At 50.8% G+C, this 25,220-nt stretch overlaps 3 protein-coding genes across 5 annotated transcripts; 1 reads left to right on the top strand and 2 right to left on the bottom strand.

Moving 5' to 3' along the window:
- Positions 1 to 1,318: 1,318 nt before the first annotated feature.
- EIF4A3 (eukaryotic translation initiation factor 4A3) lies at positions 1,319 to 7,854 on the bottom strand. Its single transcript, XM_083856100.1, has 12 exons — positions 7,656 to 7,854; positions 7,409 to 7,481; positions 6,592 to 6,658; positions 5,672 to 5,734; positions 5,103 to 5,235; positions 4,316 to 4,396; positions 3,876 to 4,017; positions 2,985 to 3,123; positions 2,409 to 2,524; positions 1,827 to 1,934; positions 1,617 to 1,744; positions 1,319 to 1,517 (listed from the first exon to the last, which is right to left on the bottom strand). Exons 1-12 carry the CDS (start codon positions 7,819 to 7,821, stop codon positions 1,501 to 1,503), a joined length of 1,233 nt encoding a protein of 410 aa, XP_083712226.1. The 5' UTR covers positions 7,822 to 7,854; the 3' UTR covers positions 1,319 to 1,500.
- A 605-nt stretch (positions 7,855 to 8,459) lies between these two features.
- On the top strand, positions 8,460 to 19,417 carry LOC310907809 (uncharacterized protein). Of its 3 annotated transcripts, none has more exons than XM_083858292.1 (13): positions 8,460 to 8,662; positions 10,027 to 10,209; positions 10,443 to 10,579; positions 11,232 to 11,369; positions 11,629 to 11,767; positions 12,642 to 12,752; positions 13,359 to 13,448; positions 15,366 to 15,462; positions 15,966 to 16,033; positions 16,687 to 16,929; positions 17,875 to 18,087; positions 18,745 to 18,861; positions 18,941 to 19,417. In XM_083858292.1, exons 3-13 carry the CDS (start codon positions 10,512 to 10,514, stop codon positions 19,127 to 19,129), a joined length of 1,473 nt encoding a protein of 490 aa, XP_083714418.1. In that variant the 5' UTR covers positions 8,460 to 8,662; positions 10,027 to 10,209; positions 10,443 to 10,511; the 3' UTR covers positions 19,130 to 19,417. The 3 variants fall into 3 exon arrangements, with proteins under 3 accessions (XP_083714418.1, XP_083714417.1, XP_083714419.1); XM_083858291.1 differs by having other exon boundaries at positions 10,027 to 10,218; XM_083858293.1 differs by lacking the exon at positions 18,745 to 18,861 and having other exon boundaries at positions 10,027 to 10,218.
- Positions 19,418 to 20,327: 910 nt separating this feature from the next.
- GINS1 (GINS complex subunit 1) lies at positions 20,328 to 22,454 on the bottom strand (the record flags this gene model as incomplete). The annotated part of the gene is made up of 7 exons (XM_083857829.1): positions 20,328 to 20,763; positions 21,019 to 21,093; positions 21,437 to 21,553; positions 21,723 to 21,813; positions 22,053 to 22,148; positions 22,229 to 22,293; positions 22,380 to 22,454. The coding sequence occupies 7 exons, from the start codon at positions 22,452 to 22,454 to the stop codon at positions 20,695 to 20,697; spliced, it is 588 nt and encodes a 195-aa protein (XP_083713955.1). The 3' UTR covers positions 20,328 to 20,694.
- Between the last annotated feature and the right edge of the window lie 2,766 nt (positions 22,455 to 25,220).

The raw sequence follows: 25,220 nt of genomic DNA, 5'->3' as shown, positions 1-25,220 counted from the left end.
GGCAGGGACAAGGCCTAGACTGATTGGAGGGTGTGGGGTTCCATTTTTATGTGTGACTCCCTCTGTGGAGGCAAGAGAGGCTCTGCAGGGGCCAGTTAAGGATAGACTTATGTCTCAAGGCCAAGTGCTGGGGGAGGGCAGCACAGTGAGGATGTGCAGGGGTGGGCAATGTCCAGCTGCTGGTTCTGGAGCACACTGCTGGTCCTGAGGCTGGTACTGGATGAGCTGAGCCTCCCTGCCCTGTGCCTCGAGGGATCCAGAGCCCCCAACAGCCCCAAAATGTGGTGACCAGGTGGAGGGGCAGGCTGAGGGTGTTGGTGCTGAACACTGATGTGGATGGGTGGTGTGAGCCTGTTCTGTGTGTGCCCAGGAGCAATGCTGGCTCAGCCTTGCTGCTGGTGGCACATGGAGGCATGAAGCTGTAGTGGCCTCACCTCCATGGTACCCCTTGTACTCCATGTAACCCCTTACAATTAGGATTCCTGAACAAGCTTAGTACTTCCCAGCTTCTCTCTGTGTGCTGTTAAGAACAGCAGATTGGTGCACAGAGTGGGTTCCTCAGGGAACTGAGGAGTTTCACAGGGCTTTAAAGGAGGTGACAGCTGCTTTTGCTACTCAGAAAGGAGTTCTGAGAGCTGATCAATTCTGTGCAAACTGGTGTATTCAGGCCTTGCTTCCCCTGTCCTCCCTGAGCATGCAAAAAGCCGAGTTCAGCAGGAAAGCACAGAGCAGAAGATGGAGCTGACCTCTGGCCAACTCCTGCCTCACAAAGGGACACGGCAGAGCGAGGTAGGAAAGCTACATGGAAGATCCTGGAGCTGGCAAAGTACAGCATCATGCCAAGAGAGACACAGGAGCAGAGGTAAGGAGGGCAGATGTAACGCGGTACAGCAGCACAAAGAGGTGGAGAATGTGACAGGACAGGATACTTGCTGTTGAGGAAGTGTCTGCCCTAGTTCCTTGGGATGGGAAAGCCTCATCTGGAGCAGTAAGTGTGGTGATTTCTGGCTCTAGAACGATGTAACCAGCAGGAAATTCCTGGTTATTGCATAAGTCAATTTTCCTACAGCAGGCTAGGGCCAGGCCACAGATTTTTCCTGTAGATGTCTGATCCTTAAAGGTTAAGTTAAGGAAATTAAAAGTATATCAGGTGGTGTGGCACAACAATAACAAAAGGGTAGAGAACAGGAAGGCTTATATTTTAAGAACCCAGATATGGGGAGCGTCCAATGTTTTGTTTCATTATCCTAGCCAAGTATGGCAGAATCTCAAAACTCCCAGCCTGTTACTATGCTGGGTTAAAGTAATTTAGCACAGGTTGTGGTCAAACTTCCTTTTTTTATTGAAAAAGATGGGTGGGAGTAGAGACAATATTTACACAAGTTCCCAAGTGCAGCTCAACTCAAGAACATATGACCAAAAATACGATAAAAGGATGTGGGTCTAAAACAGAATTGGGGCGGGTACCAAACGGTACAAGTTCCTGCTAACCATGGACCTTCAGATGAGATCAGCCACTGGAAGGAGAGAAAAGAAAAGAATTAAAAGGATGAAGTGGGTGTGGGGCAGCCCAGCAGTACCGGGGCCTCCCCAGGAGGGGGAGCAGCAGCACTCACCGTTCATGGGCATCTCGTCGATCTGGGTGGAGTAGTACTGCTCGATGTCCCGCAGGATGCGGATGTCGTCGTTCTTCACGAAGTTGATGGCCACGCCTTTCCGGCCGTACCTGCCCGAGCGGCCGATCCTGCCCAGGGAAGAGGGAACAGGGGATGGAGCTGCTGTGGGGGGGAGGAGTTCCCCCAGCCCCAGGGGAAGCCCCAGCCTACCTGTGGATGTAGAGTTCTCTGTTGTTGGGCAGGTCGTAGTTGATGATCAGCGACACCTGAGGCACGTCCAGGCCCCGGGCCCAAACGTCTGTGGAAATGAGAACTCGGCTGCAAAGAGAGGGGCACAGTCAGGGCTTTTCTGGGAACGCCCAGGCTCCAGCACAGAGCAGCCCCTGCTATTCCTGCTCCCCACAGCACACCAGCACCACCCACACTTCTGCTGCATGGAAAGTGTCTCTTGCACTATCACCAAACTTCAGTCCAGACAGGACCAAACCAGCTTAGATCTTTCAGAAGGAATAATGTTCCCAACTGTTCAAAATATTGGAGATAGAGCACAAACATTTTTTCCCTGATGTATTTTAAATGCAGCAACTTCCAATGTCTTCAGCAACACAGAACAGACTAATTCTACACCCAGAGGTACAAGCATCCCTCCTCAGAAAGTGGCAATTTCTCAACCCTTCAGCACCACGGATGGAAATCAGTTGTCCTGAATCTGAGCTGAACAAAGCATTGAAGGAAGTATTCTGGGTTTCCCTGCCCTGAGGGGCCACTGATGGAAGCATTTGGGCCACTCACCTGGCGCCAGATCTGAACTCTTTCATGATGGACTCTCTCTCCTTCTGGGGCATGTCCCCATGCATGGATGACACTGTGAAGTTGGCTTCCCTCATCTTCTCTGTGAGCCAGTCCACCTGTGAACACAGCCTGGGTTAGCTCTCTGCTCAGACAGCCAGACACAGCAGCTGTGCTCCACAGTGTGTGCTGAGATGAGCTGGTATGGACTGAGAGACACTTCTACAAGCACTCTGAGACAAAGGGAAGTAAATAATGCTTACAAAGCATCAGCTCTATGATACAGGGCTCCACAAGCCCTGAAAGGAAATGAATTAAGAGCATTTATTCAAGGAAGTGTGGTTTTGCTCTGGGAATTATAAGCAATTAGATTGAGCACATTCTTACCTACTTCTCTAAAAAGGCAACTCCTGTCAGCTGTGTCAGTTGTGCCTCTGTTAAGTTAGGCACATCCCAAAGGTCTAACCCATGGTCCTACTGAACTATTTCCAAATGGGGGAGCAGCCAGACCTCTGAACTAACCCAGCCCTGCTTGAGTCACCCTCAGGAAGCACCACACCCCTCTGCTGGCCCCAGTACCTTTCTCTTGGTGTTACAGAAGATGACAGCCTGGGTGATGGTCAGCGTGTCGTAGAGATCACACAAGGTGTCAAACTTCCACTCTTCCCTCTCCACAGCCACGAAAAACTGCTTGATTCCTTCCAGGGTCAACTCATCACTGTAGGGAAGAACACCACAAGCAGGTGAATAGCAGTTAGAAGGGGTGGGTGTGCCTCACCTGAGCCCACCCTTCTGCCCCTGTGCTGTGGGTTGCTGGGTCCAGATGGAGTCCAGGTTGTTCTAGGAAGTCCTGGGAAAAGTCAGTTTTAAGAAGGGCCCTGAATGTGACCCTTTCAGCAGAGACTGGAACTGCTCTGCTCCAGCCACACAGCTCCAAAGGGGAATATTTCTGTTCTCATCACTTTTACATTATAGCTTCTTGACAGGAGAGACTGAGGAAAGTCTCAGGAAGCTAAAATGGGGCAGTGTAAGAGCTCAGGCAAGAGGGAGACTCCTCCCAAGTCCCAGTGCACAAGGACCTGTGACACCACCAGGTGTAAACTCCAACAACACTGAGGATCAGTCAGCTAAAGGGTTTTTTTAGCCTGCTATGTAATAGGAAATTATAACAGGAAGCCTAAAAAATCCTCTGGGGGAGCCCAGGAATAGGCTAAGTGTGAAGGATAGATTTCCACGGGGAGAATGAGGGGACAGCCAGGCTAAACAGTGGCACACAGAACTGGACAAGGATAAAGTCAGGGAGATAAGTCCCTGCTGGAAAACAGGACATGAGCACACCTGCAGACACTCAGGGATGGTGAGAAGGAAGAACATGAAACACCCTCTGTACATTTAAATCAGTTAATACTGTGAAGTGCCCAGGCCTGGAGCAACTCAGAGTCCCTGTTCTCTCCAAGGAAACCCACTCACCGTTTCACCAGGATGCGGATGGGGTCTGTCATGAATTTGTTGGTCATTTCCAGGATTTCATGTGGCAAAGTGGCACTGATGAGAACCACCTGTGTGGCTGGGGGCAGGTACCTGTACACATCATAAATCTGCTCCTTGAAGCCTGCAGTGCAAATCAAGCCACACAGCACAGTTAGCACATCCTTCTCACAAATAGGCTCCTCTTTCACAGTCTGAGCTGGAATTCAGTTCTGGGCCTGTACTATGGGATGAACATTGTTGTGTGAATCAGTAACATCAGACAAGGTATTTTGTGTAGCTTAACCTCTTACAGCCTACAATTAACTGTAATAGTCTAACTTCTTAAAAAACAACTTTTAGAAGTGGGCCTGCTGGATGGGACACCCTAGAATCCCAAAGAAGCAAGGAGAAAGCAAGTAAAATGGAGGCAAATGTTTTACCTTTATTGAGCATTTCATCTGCTTCATCCAAAACCAGCATTTTGATGGCACGAGTTCTCAGACTTCTGCGACGGATCATATCTGTAAGATTTCACTCTGTGAGATGAGAATGCTCTGAAAAAGGTGAGCCCAGACTGCTCCCACCCCTGGCAGGGCATTCTGGTGGAGGAGGGACAGATGGGAGAAATACAAAATGCCAGAGGAACTTTTTGTCAGCAGAATCCACAGATCCTGTTTGAGAACCAGCCCAGTTCGGCAGCTGCTAATTTTTTGCGGTTTTTGTTTTTTTCACTTGTTGGGACCAGCTCATGTTCTCCCAGTGACAGAAACTTGTCAGACACAGAAGTAGTGAGCCTGAAGGGCACCATTACCCCTGTGCTAACTGCTATGGTAAATGTTAAACCATAAATGTTAAACTCTTCACACAGTGAAACCAGAAGGTACCAGCTGCAAGTGCACCTGATGTAACAAAGATGCAGCAACCACCAGGGCACAGAAAATGTGGGCCTAATTTTAGCATTCATGTAGGCCTGGCTCCTATCCCCTTTAAGATTCTGTAAAGATTCTGTACAGTCCCTTTAAGGGACTGTAATACTTTTTTCTTTCCCCAAAGCCACCACATAAAGAGTCTCCTTGACAAGGAAGAGCAAAGCACAAACAGAGAAAACGAAAATACCACCAGCACTGATTTCCCTGTAGCCTTTTCCAGGCAACAGAGCAGCAAGTTGTTACTTTGTTGCAGTTCACCCTGCTGTTACATGAACAGTGTTACAATAAATTTCCTTACCAAACACTCTGCCAGGGGTGCCGGCCACAACATGCTGCCCATAATCCAGTTTGCGGATATCCTCCCCCACGTTGGTGCCCCCGATGCAGGCGTGGCACTGCACGTTCATGTAGTCTCCCAGGGCCAGGAGCCCCTGTGGGCACACAAAGAAATGGACTCATTACCTCAGGAGCTCTCCTCAGGCTGCATCCCTGAGGAGATGCAGGTCTGTGAGTTTTTTCAGATACGTCAGCACAAGGAGTCAGAGGGAAATTTTAATGTCTGTTACCCAAACTTCCACAACAGCAGGCCTTAAAACACTGGGAACTCATTTCCCCCAGGGATCACAACTACTTTAGAAGTGCTGGCCTTAAAAAGTCAGTCAGGGCTGTGCAAAATCTCATGGTGCCAAAGTAATGAACATAATGCTGAGGAGCAAAGGGCCCTGTATCAGACGACCCTTTGTTATTTCTCTCAGAACAGAAAGAAAGAGTGGAAAAAGCTGTGCTTTGAGCTCTGCCAGAGAAACAGCAGAGCACTGGCCCCAGGCCTTGCCAGTGCTCTGCAGACAGGCATGGAAAGGCTCCTACCTTCTGGATCTGCACAGCCAGCTCCCGAGTTGGCGCCAGGATCAAGGCTTGGGTCTCGCGGACCTGTAAAACAGGGGACCCCACAGGAGTTAATCACGGCCACAGGGTGCCAGATCCCACTGAGCTGTGTCTGTGAAATGGCACAGCTGAAAGATCCATCACACAATTCTGCACTAAAGAAAAAAACAAAGCGTGTACATTTCTTGCAGAACAGACCAAATTCCAAGACTGTTTCAGTTCTGTGTGTTTGGTTCAGACAAATACCTGGCACTGCTCAAGGACTCCAACACCAAGTTTTGAAGTGTCGCCTCTAAAAGTATTATGAGCACCTTACAGAAATAAAGCAAAAGCTGCCCTTTCCACTTAGGACATGTAACCTTTACTTTTATGTCCCCAGGCAGTGACAGATGAGTAACAAGTAACAATCCCAGCCCACTGAAAACCACCCTTTTCTTCAATTGCATCTACACATCCAAGTTATACCCCAAAACTACGGGATAGACACGATGCCCCCTGGGCAGAACAAAAGCAAACAGCTGTCAGTCACAAGCCTAGGTTTGATTCTGTGCCACGTGTGGCACTTGTTCAGACAGGCTGATGATGCTGTTAGGACTGTCTGAAGACAATTCTGCTCCCTGAGGGATTAACTCTGCCCTAACAGGTGAAAGAGGTCAGCTGTTAAAGAGAACCTTATGATTACAAAACACCATCTGAACTTATTTTGCCAGAATGGCTTTAACAGTTAAATTGTGACAGAGTCTGGTGAAGTTCTCTGTCAGAATTCTGTCTGAGGTTTGCTGCCTGTAATTAAAAGATTTCCATGTAAAGCCTCATTCAGTCGCTCTTAGAGAACACACTTTTATGATAAGGACCAGTGATTTAGTAAAAATTACTTTTAGCAGGTGCTGCTATGAGATTACCTGTATGTCCAGGCATTGTAGAACAGATATTGAGAATGTTGCTGTCTTCCCTGTTCCCGACTGTGACCTGAGAGACAGAGGTGCGGTGAACACTCTGCATGTCTGGACAAACAGCACAGGCAATTTAACACATCCCACCCCTCCACTGGAACTCAGCAGTGCCAACAAAGGCTTGTTATGATCACAGCCTGATCTGCTGTCAAGCAGCTTTGAGAAGCTGAGACAAAACACTCCAGGGTCCCCAGATCTGGCATGTTCACCCCTTATCAGACCAGCATTTTAACTTTCTGCCATCTGCTACACATACACTTTTTTCCAAGTAAATGGAAATAAGCCAATGCAATTTGCAAGGCTAGTAATTTACACTAGTGACCAAGAAAATATTTTTTTTCAGTGGGATGCACATCCTTTTTTGTCTCTAAGACTTATTTTTTACAGTAACTAAACCTAACAAACTTTGGCATAACCCAATGTTAGGATCACAAGTTAGGTAATTTCACTCTTTTGCATACCACATCGTAAAACCACAGAATAGTTTGGACGGGAAGGAAATTAAACAACACCCCCTCTGCCATAAGAAGGGACACCTTTCACTAGACCAGGCTGCCCAGAGCATCATCCAGCCTGGCCTTGAGCACTTCCAGGGATGGGACATCCACAGCTGCTCTGGCCAACGCATCCCAGCGTCCAAACAATTCCAGGTCATTCCCCACACCCTGCCAGGCACCAGCCCAGCCCCACGGGTGGCCGATTCCGCTTCCAGCCTCAAGCCAGGGAGTGTGACCGGCACCCCCCGCCCCGTCCCGGCCGCACTCACTGGGCGATCACGTCCCTGCCCTTGATGATCTGCTTGATGGCTCGCTGCTGGATGGCCGACGGCTTCTCGAACCCTGCGGGAGCACGGACACGGTCAGGGCAGGCCCCGGCGGCGGCCGCAGGGCGCAGGCGCGCAGGCCGCACATCCGGGCCCTGCCCCGGCCCGCGGGCCGCTCCTGGCCCCCGGCCCCGCGCCCCGGCCCCGCGCCCCCGGCCCGCGTCCCGTCCCCGCCGCCCCCGCCGCCCACCGTAGGCGTAGATGCCGCGCAGCAGGTCCTCCCGCAGGCCCATGGTGTCGAAGGTGGGCGTCACGTCCACCTCCTCGCTCGTCTCGAACTCCACCTTGGTCATGTCCTCCTCCTTCATGAGGCGCTTCCGCGCCGAGCCGCCCGCGGACCCCGCGGACCCCGCCATGATGGCCCCGCCGCCGCCGCACAACGCCCGCCGCGCGCGCCCCGCGCCGCCACTGCGCCTGCGCGGGGAGCCGGGAGCGGCGCGCGCCTGCGCGGGGCCGGGGCTTGGGCGCGTGCGTGGCGCGCGCACGGCACCACGGGATGGCCGCGGCCCCGCGGGGCCCTCAGGAGATCGGCAGGACCCTCAGGAGATCGCCCGGCCCGGCAGGGGCCGGAATGTCTCCAGAGGGAAAATGTGTGACTTCCCTCCCCTGGGCGGCCCGTTCCGCTGCCTTTGCCACGCTCAGTGCAAATAAATTGTTGCCCGTGCTGAGGTGGAACTCTGTGGTTTAGTTTACGGGCACTGCTCGTCATGATGTCATTGGAAAGAGCCTAGCACCAACCTCTTGGCACGTGCCTTTGAGATACTTGTACGTATGTACGTATGGCTGATGAGATCCCCGCTCAGTCTTCTCCAGACTAAACAGGCCCAGCCCCTCAACCTTTCCTCATGAGAGGTGCACCAGTCCCATCATCATCATCTCTGTCGCCCTCCGCTGGCCCCTCTCCAGGAGCCTCTCTTGCCCTGAGGAGCCCAGTAGTGGACACGGTAAAGAGGCAAAATCATCTCCCTCAGCCTCCTGCTGCTGCTCTTGGCAATTCTCCCGGGAAATGCATCCAGGGGCTGGACGGGGCGGTGGGCGCGGCCTGCGCATGCGCGGGGTGTCAGGGCCGAGCGGAGCCGAACGGAGCCGAGCGGGGCCGAACCCCGCCGAGCCGAACCCAGCCGAGCCCAGCCTAGCTGGGCCGAGCCGGTGCTGCAGTGTCCGCGTCCCCGTGGATGTATAACCCCGTTTTCCACGGTATGTCAGTGTCTCTAAAGCAGCTCAGACTCAGCAGCTCCATGAGATGAGGTTTGTAAAAAGCGTCCTGGTTGATGGTCTCGGTCTGCAGCATGGGTAAGGAACCATTGGGTTATTGCCAGTCCCCTACACAGGACAGTTCGTTTGTGTTTGATGCTCTAAAATGGCCCTCTAGAGAATCCAAACACGAGTCCAGACATCACACACTTAGAAAGGTTTCTCCATCCATTTCCCTGTGCCACCCCCGCCAAAAAAAAAAAAAAAAAAAAAAAAAAAAGGAGGCTAAAGATCAGGATGTACTAAGAACAACTCAGACAACTCAGGCCAAGATAATTCTTTTCACAGTGAGTGATTCCATAGACATCAGTCAGGCATCTGAGGGCAGTGACCTGGCGGGAGTTCTTCCCTTGCAAGACAGTTTTTAGATCTGGTCTGTGCTGCAGCCACTGCAGGGTGTCTGGAAGGCTTTCCTGACAACTGCCTGAGTAGGAGCAATCCCTGCCCAGGTGGTGTAGGATTGTCATACAGAGCAACACGGGGCTGCTGAGCCTTGTCTTTTTATGGGAGGGAGAGGGATGCACATCCCAGCAGAGGAAAAACATCACCCCAATTCTAATATTCACCTCAGAGGTGCTGATGTCTCTGCACCTCACATGTGACACAGATTATCCTCTTTTTAGTGCATGAACAAGCTTCATCCACGTTTCCTTTGTTTGATGTAAAATACTTCTTTCTCCTTAGTGCTTTCAGTTCCAAGGACTGGCAAGGCATTTGCTTTTGAAGTAGCACCACGTTAATGTGCTAAGGTGGAAGTGAATCTCTGCTTACCCTGACAGCCAGGACAGCTCAATCCAGGATCTTGAAAAAAAAAAAAAAAAAAAAAAAAAAAAAAAAAAAAAATAGTTTCAGGCTCTTTTGGCTTAAGACTTTGAGGTAACAGCTCTCTGAAGACAGGCTTCTTCCAAACCTGGTACAAAATTGGTGCTTTTGGAAATGTTTTGAGTTCTGTGTCAGCTTTCTGGGTTGTGCTCTTTGGTCAAACAGAGTGTTGGCTGGCAGTCCCCCTGTGACAGTTTTCACAAGACCTTGTAAGTGATACAACTTTCAGTGCTGGTCTTTCTGTGGGTACTGGGTGTTGATGGGTCAGCAGGGAGACCAAACTGAATGGTCTGTGCCTGCAAACCTGCTCTTGGAGCCGCTGTGAGGGCAGCTCAGGACATCTCCCTCCTGGCAACCTGGGGTTGTTTCTGAAATGTTCTTCAGTATTGATTTGGTCTCTGAAGTTTCCCTTTGGTATTGAAAGCCATCAGTTTTCTTCTGCCAATTTGGCCCCACTGACTTATTCCTGCTGTTTTTTTCCTCAGCACCAGAGAGAAACGCTCAGGGAAGTGCCTCTCCTTCTGGCCAAGCTACTTGGGCCCTAATAATTTCTCCAGCATCAGCAAAGGCACTGGATTTACCAAGCCTCAACTTGTCTTTGCTACCTGAGCCCTGGAAGAACTTAGAGAAGATCCTCAGGATCCCTGGTCCTGCCTGGATCTGCTGTGGTGGGTGAAGTGAGCGACTCCTGGGGTGGGAGAAGCTCTTGCAGCCAGGTTCAGGGCGGGTTTGGTCACCCCAGGGCTGGGGGAATGTGGGGGTGGATGTGATCTGGGCTTATCTGTGAGATGGGGGGACATCCCTGAAAGACTGGAGGGTGGCCAGGTGATGTAACAACAGAAATCCTGTTGGAGCTGTTAGAAGAGGGAGGGAATGATCTCAGTCTGTGCTGTTCCTGCAGAGGCGGAGCAGCAGCACGGAGGAGCAGGGGAGCCTGGCAGGGCTGCCTGCAGCTTTGGACAGCACACTCATGGTCCCCGGGAGTGGCCTCCAGCACACAGCTGGCACCTCCTACAGATACAAACTGCAATGCCTCTGGTAAGGACACTGCTCCCTGCTGTTGGAACCTGGGCACTGAGAATTTCAGACTGTCTGTGCTCACAGGCACTGACCCCCAAGCAAACACTGCATTGGACCTGAGCCCGTGGAAAAGGCTTCCAAAATTGAGTGACAGCACTGGGATTGTGGGTGTGGAGTTTGAATAGAAGTGTGTGATATCACAGGGTGGAAAACTTACATTTTAAGGCTTTAGAATATAGTAATATATTTAAAGCAAGATGGAGGTTTTAGGGCACAGGCTGAGTCCTTTTTCACCACCTTCTTCATGGGTCTGTGTGGTATTTTGTAACTGGGTAAAAAAATCCACATTGCGGGCCATGGGTGGTTGGTTATTGGGTTAAAGGTAAAAAAAAATTTAAGTGTCATTTAATAATTGGACAGTTTGTTCTTAAAAGGCCTTGTAGAGGGATAGAGACAGAGCCATTTTTCATTTTGTTAGCTAGAACTCACAACTTGTGAGACTGTAACATAGACAAGAATTAATAAACATCTGAGTCTGAACATGAAATTCCGCCTCAAGCATTTAATCCCAACTCTGGCAAAAAAAAAGATAAAAAGCAACACCTGTGAGGAGGGCCCTTCTGTGGGCTGCCTGAGGGGTTTCTTCATGCCCTGCTCACTGTGTCTGCAGGAGCCAGGTGAGGCAGATCGCCAGGGAGAGGGACAAGGCCAAGCTCAATTTGGAGAAGGCAGAGAGACACTGCCTGCAGCTGGGCAGGGAGCTGGATGAGCAGTACATGGCTCTTGAGCACACCCAGAGCAAGCTCAGGTAGGAGGGGTTCTTTTGGTGGGGTGAAGAAAATGTCCTTATACATCCCAGTGTCCCTTTTGTAACTCCGACTTGTTTTGCCAATTTGTCAGTGGCAGGAAAAGTCCTTGGAGACCCCTCTCCATCCTCTGTGGTCTCAGCATCCTTCCAGCCAAGCTCTCATCTCCTGCTCTGTGCGTGGTGAGAGGGGGTGGCTGCACCTTGTGGCCATCCAGGAACATGTTCTGTCTGTCCCAACCGTGTTGCTTTTCCCTCCCAGGAATTTTCAGGCAGAAATAGAGGCAAAAGAGCTGCTGTTGCAGCAAGCAGTGAGTCACCAGGCAAAGCTGGAGGCTGATGCACGGCTTCTCCAGGGCAAAGAGGCCAGCCTGCAAGGGAGACTGAACCGTGTGATGAACGTAAGTAAAACTGCCTTGGATGAAACATCTTTGCTCTTTCAGAGGTGGCAAAGCAGAGGTGGTGACAAATATAGATGGTTCACTATGCTCTTGTTGGGAAGAACAGGAATTTTGCGCAGAGGAATCATCAGCCACATCCATACAGTTGTATTGAATACAGGGCTGGTTAGCTTGCCATGCCATTACTAAACTGCTGTGGTGTCTGTTGGCAGTGGTTTGGACCTTGGTGTGATACCTGAAAACACAATGACCAAAGCTAAAACTGTGCCAGGAACCATGTCAAAGGCTGAGATGATCAACGATGTGCTGTCCTGTCATGGTTTGGGGATGGTGCTCCCCAATTTAGTTCTCCTACCAAGGCTCTCCAAACTACTCTGCTGCTTGCTCCCTCCCTCTCCTGCTTTTCAGTGGCTGGAGAGGAGAATTAGAGGCACAAAAGGTAAAGACTGAGGGTTGAGATAAGAACAGTTTGCTGGCAACAGCAATGAGATGAGAAACAACCAGTGACAGCAACAATATTAATAACAAAATATACAAAAGAGAGGGTGATTTACTTGCAAAATGCTCATTGCAGGGCAGCCACATTTTCTCTGGAAGGCGTGTCCTTCTTCCTGCAATTGAGACAGATTTCCTTCCCTCTATCCTGAGCAATGTCTGAGTACAAAATTACATCTGGGCCTCAGCCACATCCCCTCCCGGTTACTGTAAAAACCAACCCTGTCCAAAGATCAAACCGGGCCATGTCCAGGGTCTCCTGGGAGCTGTGCTGATGTGCCAGTTGTTTTACAGCTCCCTGCCGAGGACCTGTGGCTGATAAACCCATCCTGCCATGTCAGGACCCGCTGCATCAGGGAAATCTCCATTTTATCTGCAGGAGAACACACGGCTACAAAACAAGGTCACAGAGATGGCTGAGAAATTGTCAGCCTCTGAGGAAATGGTGTTGGAGCTGCAAAAAGAGCTCAACCACATTGTGAAGGATAAGGTAACTTTTCTCTGTTGCAGTCAAATAAGAACTTTCCAGGAATTCATGAAAAAATTGATCTTGCATATTTTGTGTCAGTCGCTATGGTCTCCCCCTGTGTGAGCTCTCCTGCACATTAATGACAACCTGGAAGCTGGAGGGGGGAAAAAAAAGGGTGTGAGGAAAATATCCATCTGTAGAGAATTCTACAAATATGCTGAATATACAAAATTCTACAAATACAAAATTCTACAATATACAAAAAAAAATTACAAATACAAATATTTCTTCAAGGGAAAACTGTAGAGTTTGATTTCTAGAAAAGTTTTATTTTTCACTAGTATTGAAGTAAAGGGTTTGTTTTAGTATCTTCCACTCCTAAAGTGAATCTGGGAAAGGAAGTGAGTCTGATCCTGTTAGCCAGGCAAACCTGCCTGTGTTTTGATGTCTCACATGTGGAAAAGAACGTTTTTCCTCCTCTTTCTGACCCATCCCACAGGCGATGGGCCCCTTAGGGAGCCTTCTGATGAGTGTATGGGTGTAGCACCATGACCCCAGCGATTTAGCAGAGCTTTTGACTCTCCATTTGGAGAGGATTTTCTTGCTGAGAAGTGTTTCCTTGTGCAGCTGGAGCAGGGGGAGGCCCAGAGCCCGGAGTTCCTGAAGCAGAGCGAGCGCTTTGCCGAGATCGTGCAGGAGTACGAGCGGCAGTGCCAGGTATGTGTGTGCTGGGACAGTGCTGCTCTCTGGGGCACCTGGGCCTGAAGGAGTGGAAGGAGGCACCCCTGATCACAGGGCAGAGGGATCCTCTCCTGAAGCCCTCCATGGATTGTTTGCCTTGCTAGGATTTTGGCAGGAGAGAGTAGGGAGTGAATCCTAAATTCCTTCCTGCCTGTAGCCATGGACAGTTTTGTTAGGGAACCTTGTACCTCCGTTGTTAAGGACAGACTACCCTGAGCTCTGCTGGATTTCTTCTTGAGCATGAGGAGAAAGCTGTTTTCCTAATCTGGAAACCATATTAACAGCTAAAGTCTTCTATCTTTTTGTTTTTCCCTTCTTTCTCCTTGCCCCCACTTAAAAAAAAAAAAACCTAAAAACCTCGTTGCTGCTGAACTCTGCTAGAGAGTCAAGGTAAGCCAGTACAGATACCTAGTGTGTGTGTGTGTGTGGTCCAGGAATTGGTGCTGTGTGTATTGTATCTCCTACAGGGTGCTGTGCTCCTTCCCAGAACCTGGGGCTCTCTGGGGCATGAGCACAACCTCTGTTTCCCTTCTCCCATTTTTAACTTCTGTGTCTTGCATTTTCAACTTGTGTATCTTTAACTCGTGCTGGGTGCTCTGTTCTTTGAGTCCTGTGCTTGTCACATTGCCCGTTTGTCCCCAGATGCTGTGTGTGGCTCCCCTGAGCAGGGACAGTGACAGTCACATCCCCCCATGTGGGGCTGAACTGCAGACTTTCAGCAAAGCCATTCTGTGGATGCATCAGGCAGCCCTTCCCCAAGCTGTAACTAAAGGCAAACATTCTGAAGCACTATCCAGGGCAGCATTGCTCCAGGTGGCACCAGAGGCTTGAACATGCTCATGCTGCAATTCTTCCTCTCATTGAGCAGTCCCAGAATTATCCATGAGAATGCTGATAGATGGAAAGGTTTGACCTTCAGGCTTCAGCTGCCCCTGTGAGGGCACCCACTGGTTTATCCTTTACTCTCATTGAATGCTCTCAGCCCTCCTTTTCTGTTTAGAATGGAGAAGAAACAAAATGTGTTTGCATTTGCATACATCTGCTCAGTAATATTTGTTAATTGGAAGTATTGTAGTTGATAGTCTCTTGCGGCACATCACTTTCCTGGGTGGCAGGACATGGGCTGTAATTGGATGTCTGCTCAAAGGGGACAGCCCAGAAGAAGGCAGGATGCTGTAGCTTCCAGAACAAGATGGAGGATGTGAAGTGAAGCAAGCAACTGCCCATCACCAGACCCCTCCATGGAAGGGGCTCGTTGCACTGCTGTGGTGGCTCATTGCTTGGTGTTCAGCTCTGCTGATGGAGATGGGATAAACTCCTGTGCTGGCCTTGGAGTGTCTCTAGCACCAGGACCTGCCTTGTGCTGTGCTTCCCATGGGATCAGCACCTTCTTACCTTGTTTTATTCCTTCCACAATCTGGAAACATTCCCTCCCAGAGGCCTGTGGGCTTTGCTTCACTGGGAATCCTGCTGGTTGCTTTGTCTGCACAGAGCAGTGCCTGTTGGGCAGCCTGTATGCCCACAAGGGAGTCTGGAGGGCGTAAACACAAACAAACCTCTGGGCTCAGGCTGAGACCATGATATTTCTTCTGTGTTGGATTCTGCCAATGGTTATTGAGGTCAGGAAGGTCTCCGGAGGCCCAGCCCCCTGAGGTGTCTGCAGACCCCCTGGTGTGTGCTTTTGCATTCAGGGGCAGTTGCTTTGTGCTTTACAGCATGTAGTGATACACACAGTGTATCTTGGTCTTGGAAATCTGGGGTTACATTTCTTCTTTGGCTCCTCCAAATTCTCTCTTGTGTGCCTTTGCTTGGGAAGGCTGTGCTGGGGCTGGGGGAGCTCTTGGTGCTGCAGGAGCTGTGTTTGTCCTGTGCCCTGAGCAGTGTTTGTTCCAGGTGCTGCACGGGCAGAATGGAGCGCTGCGGAGGGAGCTGCACAGGCTGCGCCTGCAGCTGCAGGACAGCAGGGCTGAGCCAGGGCTGCCAGCAGCAGGTAACCTGCTCTCAGCAAGAACAAAGCTCCCTCTGGATCCCAGTGTGCATGGGAGAGTGGGGAGGAGGCTTGTGCCTGAACTACTGCTGCCAGTTCTGGGAGGGAAGAAGGAGAAGATGGGTGGTGGGGAGGAGGGAGATGGAGGAGAGGAGGGTTTTCCAGCTTGAGAGCTGGTGGTGGAACCTGTGAACTGGGCAGCTGTGGCAGATTTTCAGTGTTGAAGGTGTTGAGGGAACAATGCAATAAAGAGGAAGTAGCCCCAAACTGTGTATTGGAAAATTCAAACTGAGCCAAATTAGATAAAAGCTTCTGACTGAGGGGGGTGATGCAGCCCTGGGACTAGTTGCCAGATAGATGGGGAATGTCCATCTTTTGGGGTTGTATGGACTGGATGAAGCTGCAGCCATCCTGATCAGTCCTGGCTTGTAGGCCTAACCTCACAGGGTTCTCTCTGCCATCACACCCCTCTCCAAGCCTTCTTTTTTCTACTTCTGCGTTTACAGAAATGTCAGTCCCTGTGGAGCAGCTCCAAGAGCAGCTGCAGGAGCTGAAGGTGCAGCTGGAAACCGAGGTGAATGGGGTGGGGGGAGATGTCCTGACTGCTTGGTAAGCACAACTGCTACAGTGTGACTGATGAGACATCTGCTCCAGAGAGAGTTCAGGCTGGGGAGCAGGGTGGGACCTCATCACTCCTGTGGGTGATTATTTCCTTATTTCATGTGCTTCTCCAGCCTGTCTTAGCTGGTAGGAGGGTTTGGAGCCTTTGCCTCACTGGCTGGCAAAGGCTGTGTGCAAATCAGTTGTCACCTGGTGAAATGTTTGTGTGGGTCTTGTGAGAAACCAGAGATCACTCTGTGAACTTTGAGGGGGAGAGGAAGGACAGTGAGGAAAGCTTCAAGGCTGACATGTGCAAGATGGAAAGACCAGAAAAGAGATCTTGAAGAAACTGTTGGAAAGTACTGGACTATAATTAATAGCCTGAGAGAGCAAAAATCCCTGTTTTAGGGCTGAGGTATGGGGTAGGTGAGGGAGAAAGGAGGTGGCTTGGCTGAAGTCTGTGGTAGACCAGGAAAACAAATAACAAGAATACAAGGCATTTAAACTATTTTATCTCTGGTGAATGGCAGATGAACTGACTGCAGTGGGGAGCTTTCAGAGTTGCTGGAAAAGATGTGATGGGTGTGAGTCTTTTGAGAAGTGCTAGACTTTCTCAACCTTTTCCAGAGTAAGAAGGACAAGGAGGAGCTCGATGTCCAGAGGCATCAGCTGGGCCGTGAACACCCTGAGCACAAGGCTGGGCCCTGTGCTGACCCTGGCACTGCCCAGCTGCAAAGCCAGAGGCTTCTAGAGGCCGAGTGGCCACGAGGAGCAGAGATTGCTGCAAGGCTGGAGCAGCACCAGAGGCATGCAGCATGTTGGCTGGAGATGGAGCTGCTCCAACAGCAGCTCCAGGCCTCTCAAGAGAAGGTGAGTGTCCTTCCTTTGGTGGCAGGCTGCTCAGTGGTCTCTGGGATGTGGGTATTGTCCTGCCTGGGGCTGTGCTGGACACCCTCCCCAGAAAAAAACTGTCCTCTTCCTCTTTGTGGGGGACAAAGGATTCTCCCTCCTTTTCAGATGTGGCTGAGGCCAGTTCAGGTGCAGCTGGGGAGAGGTCCTGGCTTGCTTGTCCCTGTGATATCCCCCTGTCCCTGTCCAATGCAGGCTGGCTGGGCAGAGGGGATGGGGGCTGAGGGGAGCTGGCTCACACAGGGTGTCAAGAGCTGGGGTTCCCCTAGCTCAGCTGACAGAGGAGCTGGAACAGTGAGTGGTAGGACTGGATAAGGGGTGGGGAAGGGAACAGCATCCAGACAAGGCTTGCTGAGGTGGTCAGAGCAGAGTAACTCAGATCACCAGGACAGAGGGAGAAAAGCCTGTATGAGAAAACTTACAATGTGTTAATATCCCTCTCCTGCATTCTACCCTGGGGACTGGCATTCCCAAGTGCAGCTTTGCCATGCCAGCCATTCCCAGGCAGCCCTAGGCAAAGCTGGACCAGACCTGTGTCCCAGTACCAGGGCTGCCCTTTGCTGGTGACAAGAAGCAGAAAACACATAGTACAGGACATTTAGTGCATCACAGCCAGCCTGGGATGTATCCAGGAACCCAGGTGAGCAGCCCCCTCTGTCTCTTGCCCTTGTGGCCTTTGGTGCTGGGAGTCCCTCCCAGAGAATCCCTCCAGCAACTCCTGCTCCTCACTACTCAGCAAGGGGAGCATCTCTCACCAAAGGCTCTGTGTCTCCTCATGCAGCTCTCAGGGCTCTCAATCCCTCGCTCTGCTCTGCCCAGTGAGCAGCACTGCCATGGTCCTGCAGCTCTGAGGCTGAGGGCTCTCCTCTCCCCCAGAACACAGCTGTCCACCTTTCTGTGTTGCAGCTTTTGGAAGCCAAAGCCAGCCTGAGCCTGGCCCAGGCCCAGCACGCTCTGCAGCTGCAGCAGGCCAAGGCCCAGATGAACAACATGGTGCCAAAGCAGCAGTTTGAACAGCTGCAAAACTCCTTGAGAGAGGAGCAGTGCAAGACTCAGCAGCTCCAGGAAAGCCTCCAGCAGCAGGCTGAGCAAACATGCAGGCAGCTGCTCAGGACCCAGGTAAGCAGGGAATTGCAGCTCACTCAAGGGTGACTGTGAAGGGAACACTGCTGGCCTGGCAGCCTGAATCCACCAGAGGTTTGGGTGGAAGATGCTAGATATAAAGAACCCACATGGAAAATACCTTCAAATTCTTCTAATTACCTTCACATTCAGCTACAACTTTAATGATTCATGAATCCTCCAGTCCCTGCCCTGCAGTCAAACAGGTGGATTTATCTCTAGGGCACTGAGAAACCAGGTGTTGGGTTTTTGTGAGTTTTGTCTTCTGGGCAAAGACAGGGCAAGTTAAAACCTAAGGAGTTATAATGAGAAGGCACAAGGACTGCATCCAAGGAGACTTTGTGTCTCCCTGAGCTTTCCTCAGCACATGGCTGGGAGAGGGGAGCCCAATGGCTTATTTTTATAGGAAACATTGCTGGAAAATCTGTGCCTTGTCTTAAAGCTGGTTGGGTGCAGACCTAAGGAAGGTTGTAAATGCTCTGGACATCTGTCCCACTGCTCTTTATAGCCTGCACCTCTGATGAACCTGCCCTGCTCTGCCTCAAGGAGTTTGAGGGTCCATGAACAGCCCTTGGGGAAAGGGACAGTCCAGGGTTGCCAGAGGCCAGGACAGTGCTGGGACAACCCCAAGGCTGGTTTTCTTGCCCTCTGCAGGAGGAACATGAGCAGCTGCTGCAGGCAGCTGTGGAGCAGGCAGAGGGGCTGGAGCAGAGCCTGAGGAATGCTGAAGCTCTGCTGGCAGAGAGGGCAGCTCAGCTCAGAGATGCCCAGGTGAGTGCAGGAGGAGCTGGTGCTGTGTGTCCCTGCCCATCTGGGATGCTGGACCTGAAGCCTCCTGTCCCTGCTTTAGGCCCAGCTCTCCAGGAACAAACTATTGATTGAAGAGCTCCGTGGAGAGAACAGGAGGTTTGCCATGGCCCTGCAGGCTGCTGAGCTGAAGCAGAAGAGCATGGAGGAGAAGAACCAGCTGCTGGAGGAACAAGCCTCAGCTCTGAAGCAGCTTATTGGCAAAATCACACCAGCATCTCTGAGTGGGTGATGGGACATGTGCAGTGGCTGGGGCTGGTCAGGTGCAGAATGGAATATGGCTGGGTTGGGAAATCAGCCTTGTCCTCTCTGGTCTTGCCAGGATTTTCCTGTGCAGAAAACAGCAGGTGGGGAGCCTAGAGTCCTTTGAGGAAACTGGTCCTGTGGACAGCTGAATTTCCCAGCTGAAAGCAGCAGCTTTGGTGCCTTTCCCAGTGGCAGTGTGCTGTTATGTCATGTCTGTCTCAGGGCAGCCATCCCACAGGGTTTTCTCTGGCAGTGTCTGGTGGTGGCGCAGGTGCTCCCTCTCTGCAGAAGGGTGATGTTGGAGCCACAATTCCATCTCGAAAACCAGCACAGAAGGGCCTGCAGGTCCCTGTGCCTGGCTCACTCCCAGCAGGAAAGATGAGTTGTGGCATTAAAAATTGTAATTTTGTAATGTAATTTTGTTTGTAATGTTACAGCACCTCCTCCTATCCCCAGTCTGCTCTGAATTTAAGTACCCTTCCCCAACTGCTGCTGAACATTTATTCCCAACAGCTCCTCCTAAAGCCTGAGCCTAGCATCCAAAACCAACCAGATTGTTGCCTCTGCAATGACCAGGACAGAGCAATGCTGTAATGCCCCAGGCATTTATCCTGTTCCTGCATCCTTCCCCAGCTATTTGTTTTTTTTCAGCTCCAGTCTGAGATGGGAGCTAAGCAAACCTCTAGTCTTACCCAGGCCTAATGTTTCTGCAAGTGTTTTCCCAGACACAGCAGCTCCATTAGGAAAACCAGACAGGGAAAGCAGCTCTTCAGCCTTGTTCTGGTTTTGTGCTGACCAGAACCCTTAAAACCCTCTGCTCCCTCTCCCACCCCTACTCCAAACAGCCTGTGGGCCCTGCCAGAGCAGTGCTCTGGGGTAAGAGATTCTCTAGAGGAACATAGGCACAGACCAAGCACAATGGGAAAAACCCAGGCCTATGACCCAGACTGCAACGATCATTCACACAGCACCTCAAGAGACAACATTTATGGGTCTCTGATGGGGACAAGGCTCCATAGCTAATCTTGGGAAGAACCTTGTGCAGCCTTATCTGACACCTGGAGGAGCAGTTCCACTGAGATACTTCAGTAACCATCACACTGCAGGGTCAGGATGGGTTTGGCTGGAGAGCCAGGTCACAGTGCTGAATGAACACCACATTTAACCTTTATAACCCAAGAGACTGAGGCTGAAGGAATTCTTTATTTTGCAACCATGGAGTTTTCCTGGCTTCTAGAGCCCAGCCAGTTGGTGTCTTACTCTCACATGCACAGTGTGAACAAAGAACTGTCCCAAACAAAAATGCATTCACAAACCCTGGTTGTAGTGTGGGGCTTGAATAATGCCCCCTGCTATCCTGTATTCCCAGGATTGCTGTATTACCAGCATGCTCATGAAGAGCTGTAGTTTTAAGGCATCAAAGGCTGTTAGGAGGAGTGGCAGGATGCCCCTGCAGAAATACTGAGGTGTCTGAAGTCCTGCACACCCCAGAGCTCAGTCCCCATGGTGGGCAGGCCACCAAGCGAGAGCTGTCCCTCCTGTCCTGCACTCTTAGGACAGAACATGCTCCAGGACTCCTTGTCTGATCAGCTGCTCACATTTCCAGCGTGGTAAAAAGTGCTGCACAGAAACACACAAAAATCCTCCTTGGATTTGTTGCATTTGTTGCTGCACACAACCAGCTCTGCTGTGCTGAACATCCAGTGCCTCGTGATGATTCCAGATCAGGCAGAGCTGCACTGCCCCATGCAGACAGCACGAGCAAGGAGCTGTATGTGCAGGGACTGGGACATGCTGCAAGGCCAGCATGAGCAGGGGCATGTCATGGGAGGGAAAGGGAAGGAAAAAAACAGACCACACTCCTGCTGCAGGTACCTGGCTGTTCTTCTTCAGCAGGATGGTGGTGCCATCATCCACCTCAAATTCCCCGTGGTCTTTTAAACACCGCACCTGCAGAGTGTGAACACAGCTCTATAAGAGTCCAGTGAAAACAGTAACAGTCCTTAGCATGGCAATGTGGTTTCTAGTTGGATTAGTTAAATTTCTGCAAAAACCTCTCCCTGGGTAACTCACTCCACCACATACCCCCTGCAGACTAGAAATGCCATCTCTCAGCAGACTTTGTTGAACATAAAATGCTGGCAGGCAGAGTAAAACACAGAAACCCGTGAAAGCTTTGGAACTCTGAAGGGTTTTGCCTGATGAACTGACTTGGGATGGGGATGAAATGCTCGAAAAGAGACAGTCAGGCAAATGTTTATTCACGGATAGAGACCAGAAATCTTGCACTTGCCTCAATGTACAGGCTTTTAGGAGGTTTGATGTCCTGTGTGAGGTCCAGCCCCTCCTCTCCTCCTACTGACCTCATGTAGGTAGCCAGAGACTTCTTGTACCGATTGAACCACTCCACCTGTGGGCATTAACAGGGCTGTACCCACAGACAACGAACACACACAAGTATTTACAGAAAGACATGTTTTTAGAGTGGAGGAAAGACTACCCCGTTTTAACTGTACTAAATAACCCACCAGAAGGAATACGTGGAAAGAGGGGAAGAGTTAGGAAGGAGGCTGACTCACTTCCTCAGCTGACATGTGGAACTGGATGGTGTTGGGCAGGACGCTGCCGTACTCCCACCTCAGGGCTCGGATCCGTAGCAACCGGTCATACCTGGGGGAGGAAACGGGGCAAACCCACCACCTCTGCTGAGGTGAGTGCTGGCAGCATCCCCAGGCAACTGCCACATCTGGTAATCCAAACTTTTAAAGAGCCTTCTCTTTGTGGCGGTATCAGCAAGGAACACAAGGAGAAGCAGCTGCACAGCCGCCCTGCTGCCCGGGCCCAGAGTCCACCCCCAGCCCCCGGGGACCCTGTGCTGGCCGGGACGGGCCGAGGGACGCGGCACTCACAGGTAGGCCAGGAGGCACCGCTGATTCCGCAGCAGGCAGCAGTGCCGGAACCGGATAAGGAAAATCAGGTCCGTCCGTCCCGCCTTCGCTTCGGACCTGCGGGATAATGGGTAGGAGCAGAGCCGGGGGCCGGGGAGCGCCGCCGGCGCTGTGCCGGGAGCAGGAGCCCAACTCACACATCCGCCTGGTTCCGCTCGTACAGCGCCCGCATCTCCTCCAGCGCCTGCCGCATCTCCTCCGTCTGCAACAGCGGACACGGGCAGTGAGAGCGGGCCGCCCGCCGGCGGGGCCCGTCCCGGTGTTCCCGGGGCCCGTCCCGGCGCTCACCCGGAAGGGCGGCAGGTGCCCGCCGGCGGCGCGGTGCAGTTCCCGCACCAGCTCCAGGCCGCGCTCCGCCGCCATCGCGCCCGGCCGAGCGCGGGAAACGCGCCCGCGCCCCAGCCAATGGCCGCGGGGGCGGGGCCTGGTGCAGCCAATGGGGAGAGAGAGGCGTGGCCTAGTATGGGGCCATACCCTCACAGGCTCCGCCCCCTCCGCCCTTACCTGCGCTGAGTTGTGCCGCTCTCGACGGGCCGTGAGTGACACCGCCGGGGGTGACACCGCCCCGGGTGACACCGCTGTGAGTGACACCGCCGTGGCTTTGGTGACACTCTTGTGGTCACGCCGCGAGCCCCCGAGGGGCTGAAGCGAAAATTACTATTTCTACCCCCCTCTCGCCCCCAGCAAGGCTGTTTCCCCCGGTCCCCCGGGTGGTTTGCGGGTGTCCCGCCCCGCTGCCCCCTCCCCGTGCCACCCCAGCCCCTCCCAGGGCATTTTTCCCTTCTGACAGCCTGCAAACCCCAAGCATGCCAAAACCCAAGGGAGAAAAAGAAAAAAAAAAAAGATGGGCACGTTTGTGGATGGGAATTATTTTATCACTCAGAGGCACGGACAGAGATTCAATAACCCAGGACCACAGCTTGTCCTGCTCCAGGATTTTTAATTTTTTTTTTTTTTTCCTCTGGCCATGTGCTGCTGCCAGGTGTGTCTGCGGGGACCCCCAGCCCTCCCTCCCTCCCTCCCCGCTGGAAATTGTTTGTTTGCCTCTTGCCGAGGGACGGGAATGGAGCTGAGCCTTGATTGAAAATTTCCGGGGAAACTGCCTTATCTTTAGTGCTTTGCCAGATTAAAAAAAGCCTCGTGCATAAAAATAGACCAAGTGAATGAAGAATTTACAAACATCTATATTTTGTGTTAGGAATTGTGTTAAAATTAGGAAAACAGCTGAAGACACTGATTTATACAACTGTGACTATTTCAGGCAATGAAGGTTTACATATCACAGTTTAACAAGATAAAAGATCTCCCACGAAATACATAGATGACAGACAACTCATCTGAATTTGACATAACACAGCATCAAGTACACATGTAATGTGATGAACAGTGCCAGGTCATTCCCCAGTTAGGTAACATACAACCTCTTGAATAAGGCAATTCAAATATAACTCTTAATTGAAATCACAACATACCCAGGCAGCATGCAGGGAAAAGTCATTTATTTTGTATATTGAAATGACACAACTTGCAACATGTTTCCATTTTATGTAGTTAGAGCAACAGGATATAAACCATTCAAATAATATATATATATTTATATATATCTCAAGTCAACAGTTGTCTTTACTGGAATAAAGATTATCTGGTTCTTTTTTTTTTTTCTTTTTTTTTTTGGTAAAAATAAAACTATTTGAATTCACTAATTAACAAAATGCACAGTGATCAGAAACCCAATTCTTCTCACCATTGTCTTCCCTGGCTCGCCTGCGTTTCCCTGCGGTGCAGCAGCTGCACAGCCCCGGATTCAGAGAGCCCAGGGCAGCAAAGATTCCCTGGCAGTGGCTCCCAGGGCTGCAGTGTGCCACCCACGGCCCACGGACAGCACTTCTCCCATCACACCCACCACACACTATGGCTTGGAAACTGCTTTTCCCACCCCCTGTTCCCAATACAACACTTCACACACGTGCCTGACCTTGGGGGAGTCAAAAGTTGTGGAAACACATTCACTGGAACAGGGCTTTTATTTATTTATTTTTTTAAATTTTTTTTTAACCAATTAATTCCTTCAGACCTTTATGACCAAGAGATCTCAGAAACTGTGGATCTGCTCAGAAGGGGGAAAAAAGAATCTGAGCCAAAAATCTCTTTGAAGTGGTGGAGCCTAACAGGCGTGGCTGAGGGTTGATTTCCACCGCAGCAGACCTGGGGAATCACAGAACATAACAAAGGCTTTCCCTAGTATCGAAAAGTTCTTTCAAAAAGGAGAAATGAAGAAGGGAAAGATTTTTTTTTCCTACAATAAAAAATAAATTAGTGATTTCTAAAAGACTAATCTAGGCAGCTTCTCCATGGTGAAAGGCTGTATTTCCCCCTGGTTTAACTGGATACCTGCAGGGATGGATCCTCTTGCTCAATTAGTGTCCCCTGGTGGCTGGGTGTCCCCTGCCCTGTCCCCAGTGAGGAGGGGACAGGTCTGATGCCAGCAGGATTCCCTGTGCCTTCAGGGCTGCTGGCAGGGAACTGGACTGAAGCCCCACAAAGCTCTGGGTGAGGGTTCCCCGTGTGCCACAGGGCCTATTAATAATAAATAAACCATGCCCATAAATAATGAAGAGGCTAAGACTGGATACAGAGGGATCCAAATGCCCCAGGCCTGGGGATGGGATTCTCAGGAGATTTCTCTCCTTTGGGTAAAGCTACACAGCAGCAGCAGCAGCATCAGCCAAGTCTTCCTGCTGGACAGCTGTCCCAGGCTTCAAACCCCATCTGTCAGCCAGAGGAACCACGGGAGAAACAGGATTTTCAGAGATACTGCATCCTGCTTATCACCTTGGCAAAGTTGTCTCATACCTCTCTACTACTCTAGTAAAAAAAAAAAAAAAATCATTGGAATATTTATTTGCCCTTAAAGATTAAAAAAAAAAAAAGAAAAAAAATCTTCAAAAGATACAGGGAGAAAGGTCCTTTCACAATGACATTCAGAGCAAAAAGAGAGAAACGACATCTTACAGATCATTAGAGAGCTATCTTTGGCAGAATATTTCAAATAAATTATTTTTTTACAAATATTTTCTGCAGTCATATATTTATTTTGAATAGTTCACTTTTCAGCTATAGGGTTCACTA

Source organism: Zosterops lateralis (genome assembly GCF_965231275.1).
Source record: "Zosterops lateralis genome assembly, chromosome: 3".
Taxonomy (NCBI): domain Eukaryota; kingdom Metazoa; phylum Chordata; class Aves; order Passeriformes; family Zosteropidae; genus Zosterops; species Zosterops lateralis.
The sequence above is the reverse complement of the archived record's forward strand: the minus strand, read 5'-3'. Positions and strand labels throughout refer to the sequence as shown.

Bases quoted from the DNA above. Each gene is read 5' to 3' on its own strand.
- LOC310907809 (XM_083858292.1), top strand. From the start codon at position 10,512: ATGGTCCCCGGGAGTGGCCTCCAGCACACAGCTGGCACCTCCTACAGA. The intron at 11,768-12,641 runs GTAAGTAAAACT...TTTTATCTGCAG, and splicing joins GACTGAACCGTGTGATGAAC to GAGAACACACGGCTACAAAA. The intron at 13,449-15,365 runs GTATGTGTGTGC...TGTTTGTTCCAG, and splicing joins AGTACGAGCGGCAGTGCCAG to GTGCTGCACGGGCAGAATGG.
- EIF4A3 (XM_083856100.1), bottom strand. From the start codon at position 7,821: ATGGCGGGGTCCGCGGGGTCCGCGGGCGGCTCGGCGCGGAAGCGCCTC. The intron at 5,735-6,591 runs GTAATCTCATAG...CCTGTTTTACAG, and splicing joins TACAATGCCTGGACATACAG to GTCCGCGAGACCCAAGCCTT. The intron at 1,745-1,826 runs GTAGGCTGGGGC...TTCCCTGGGCAG, and splicing joins AGAGAACTCTACATCCACAG to GATCGGCCGCTCGGGCAGGT.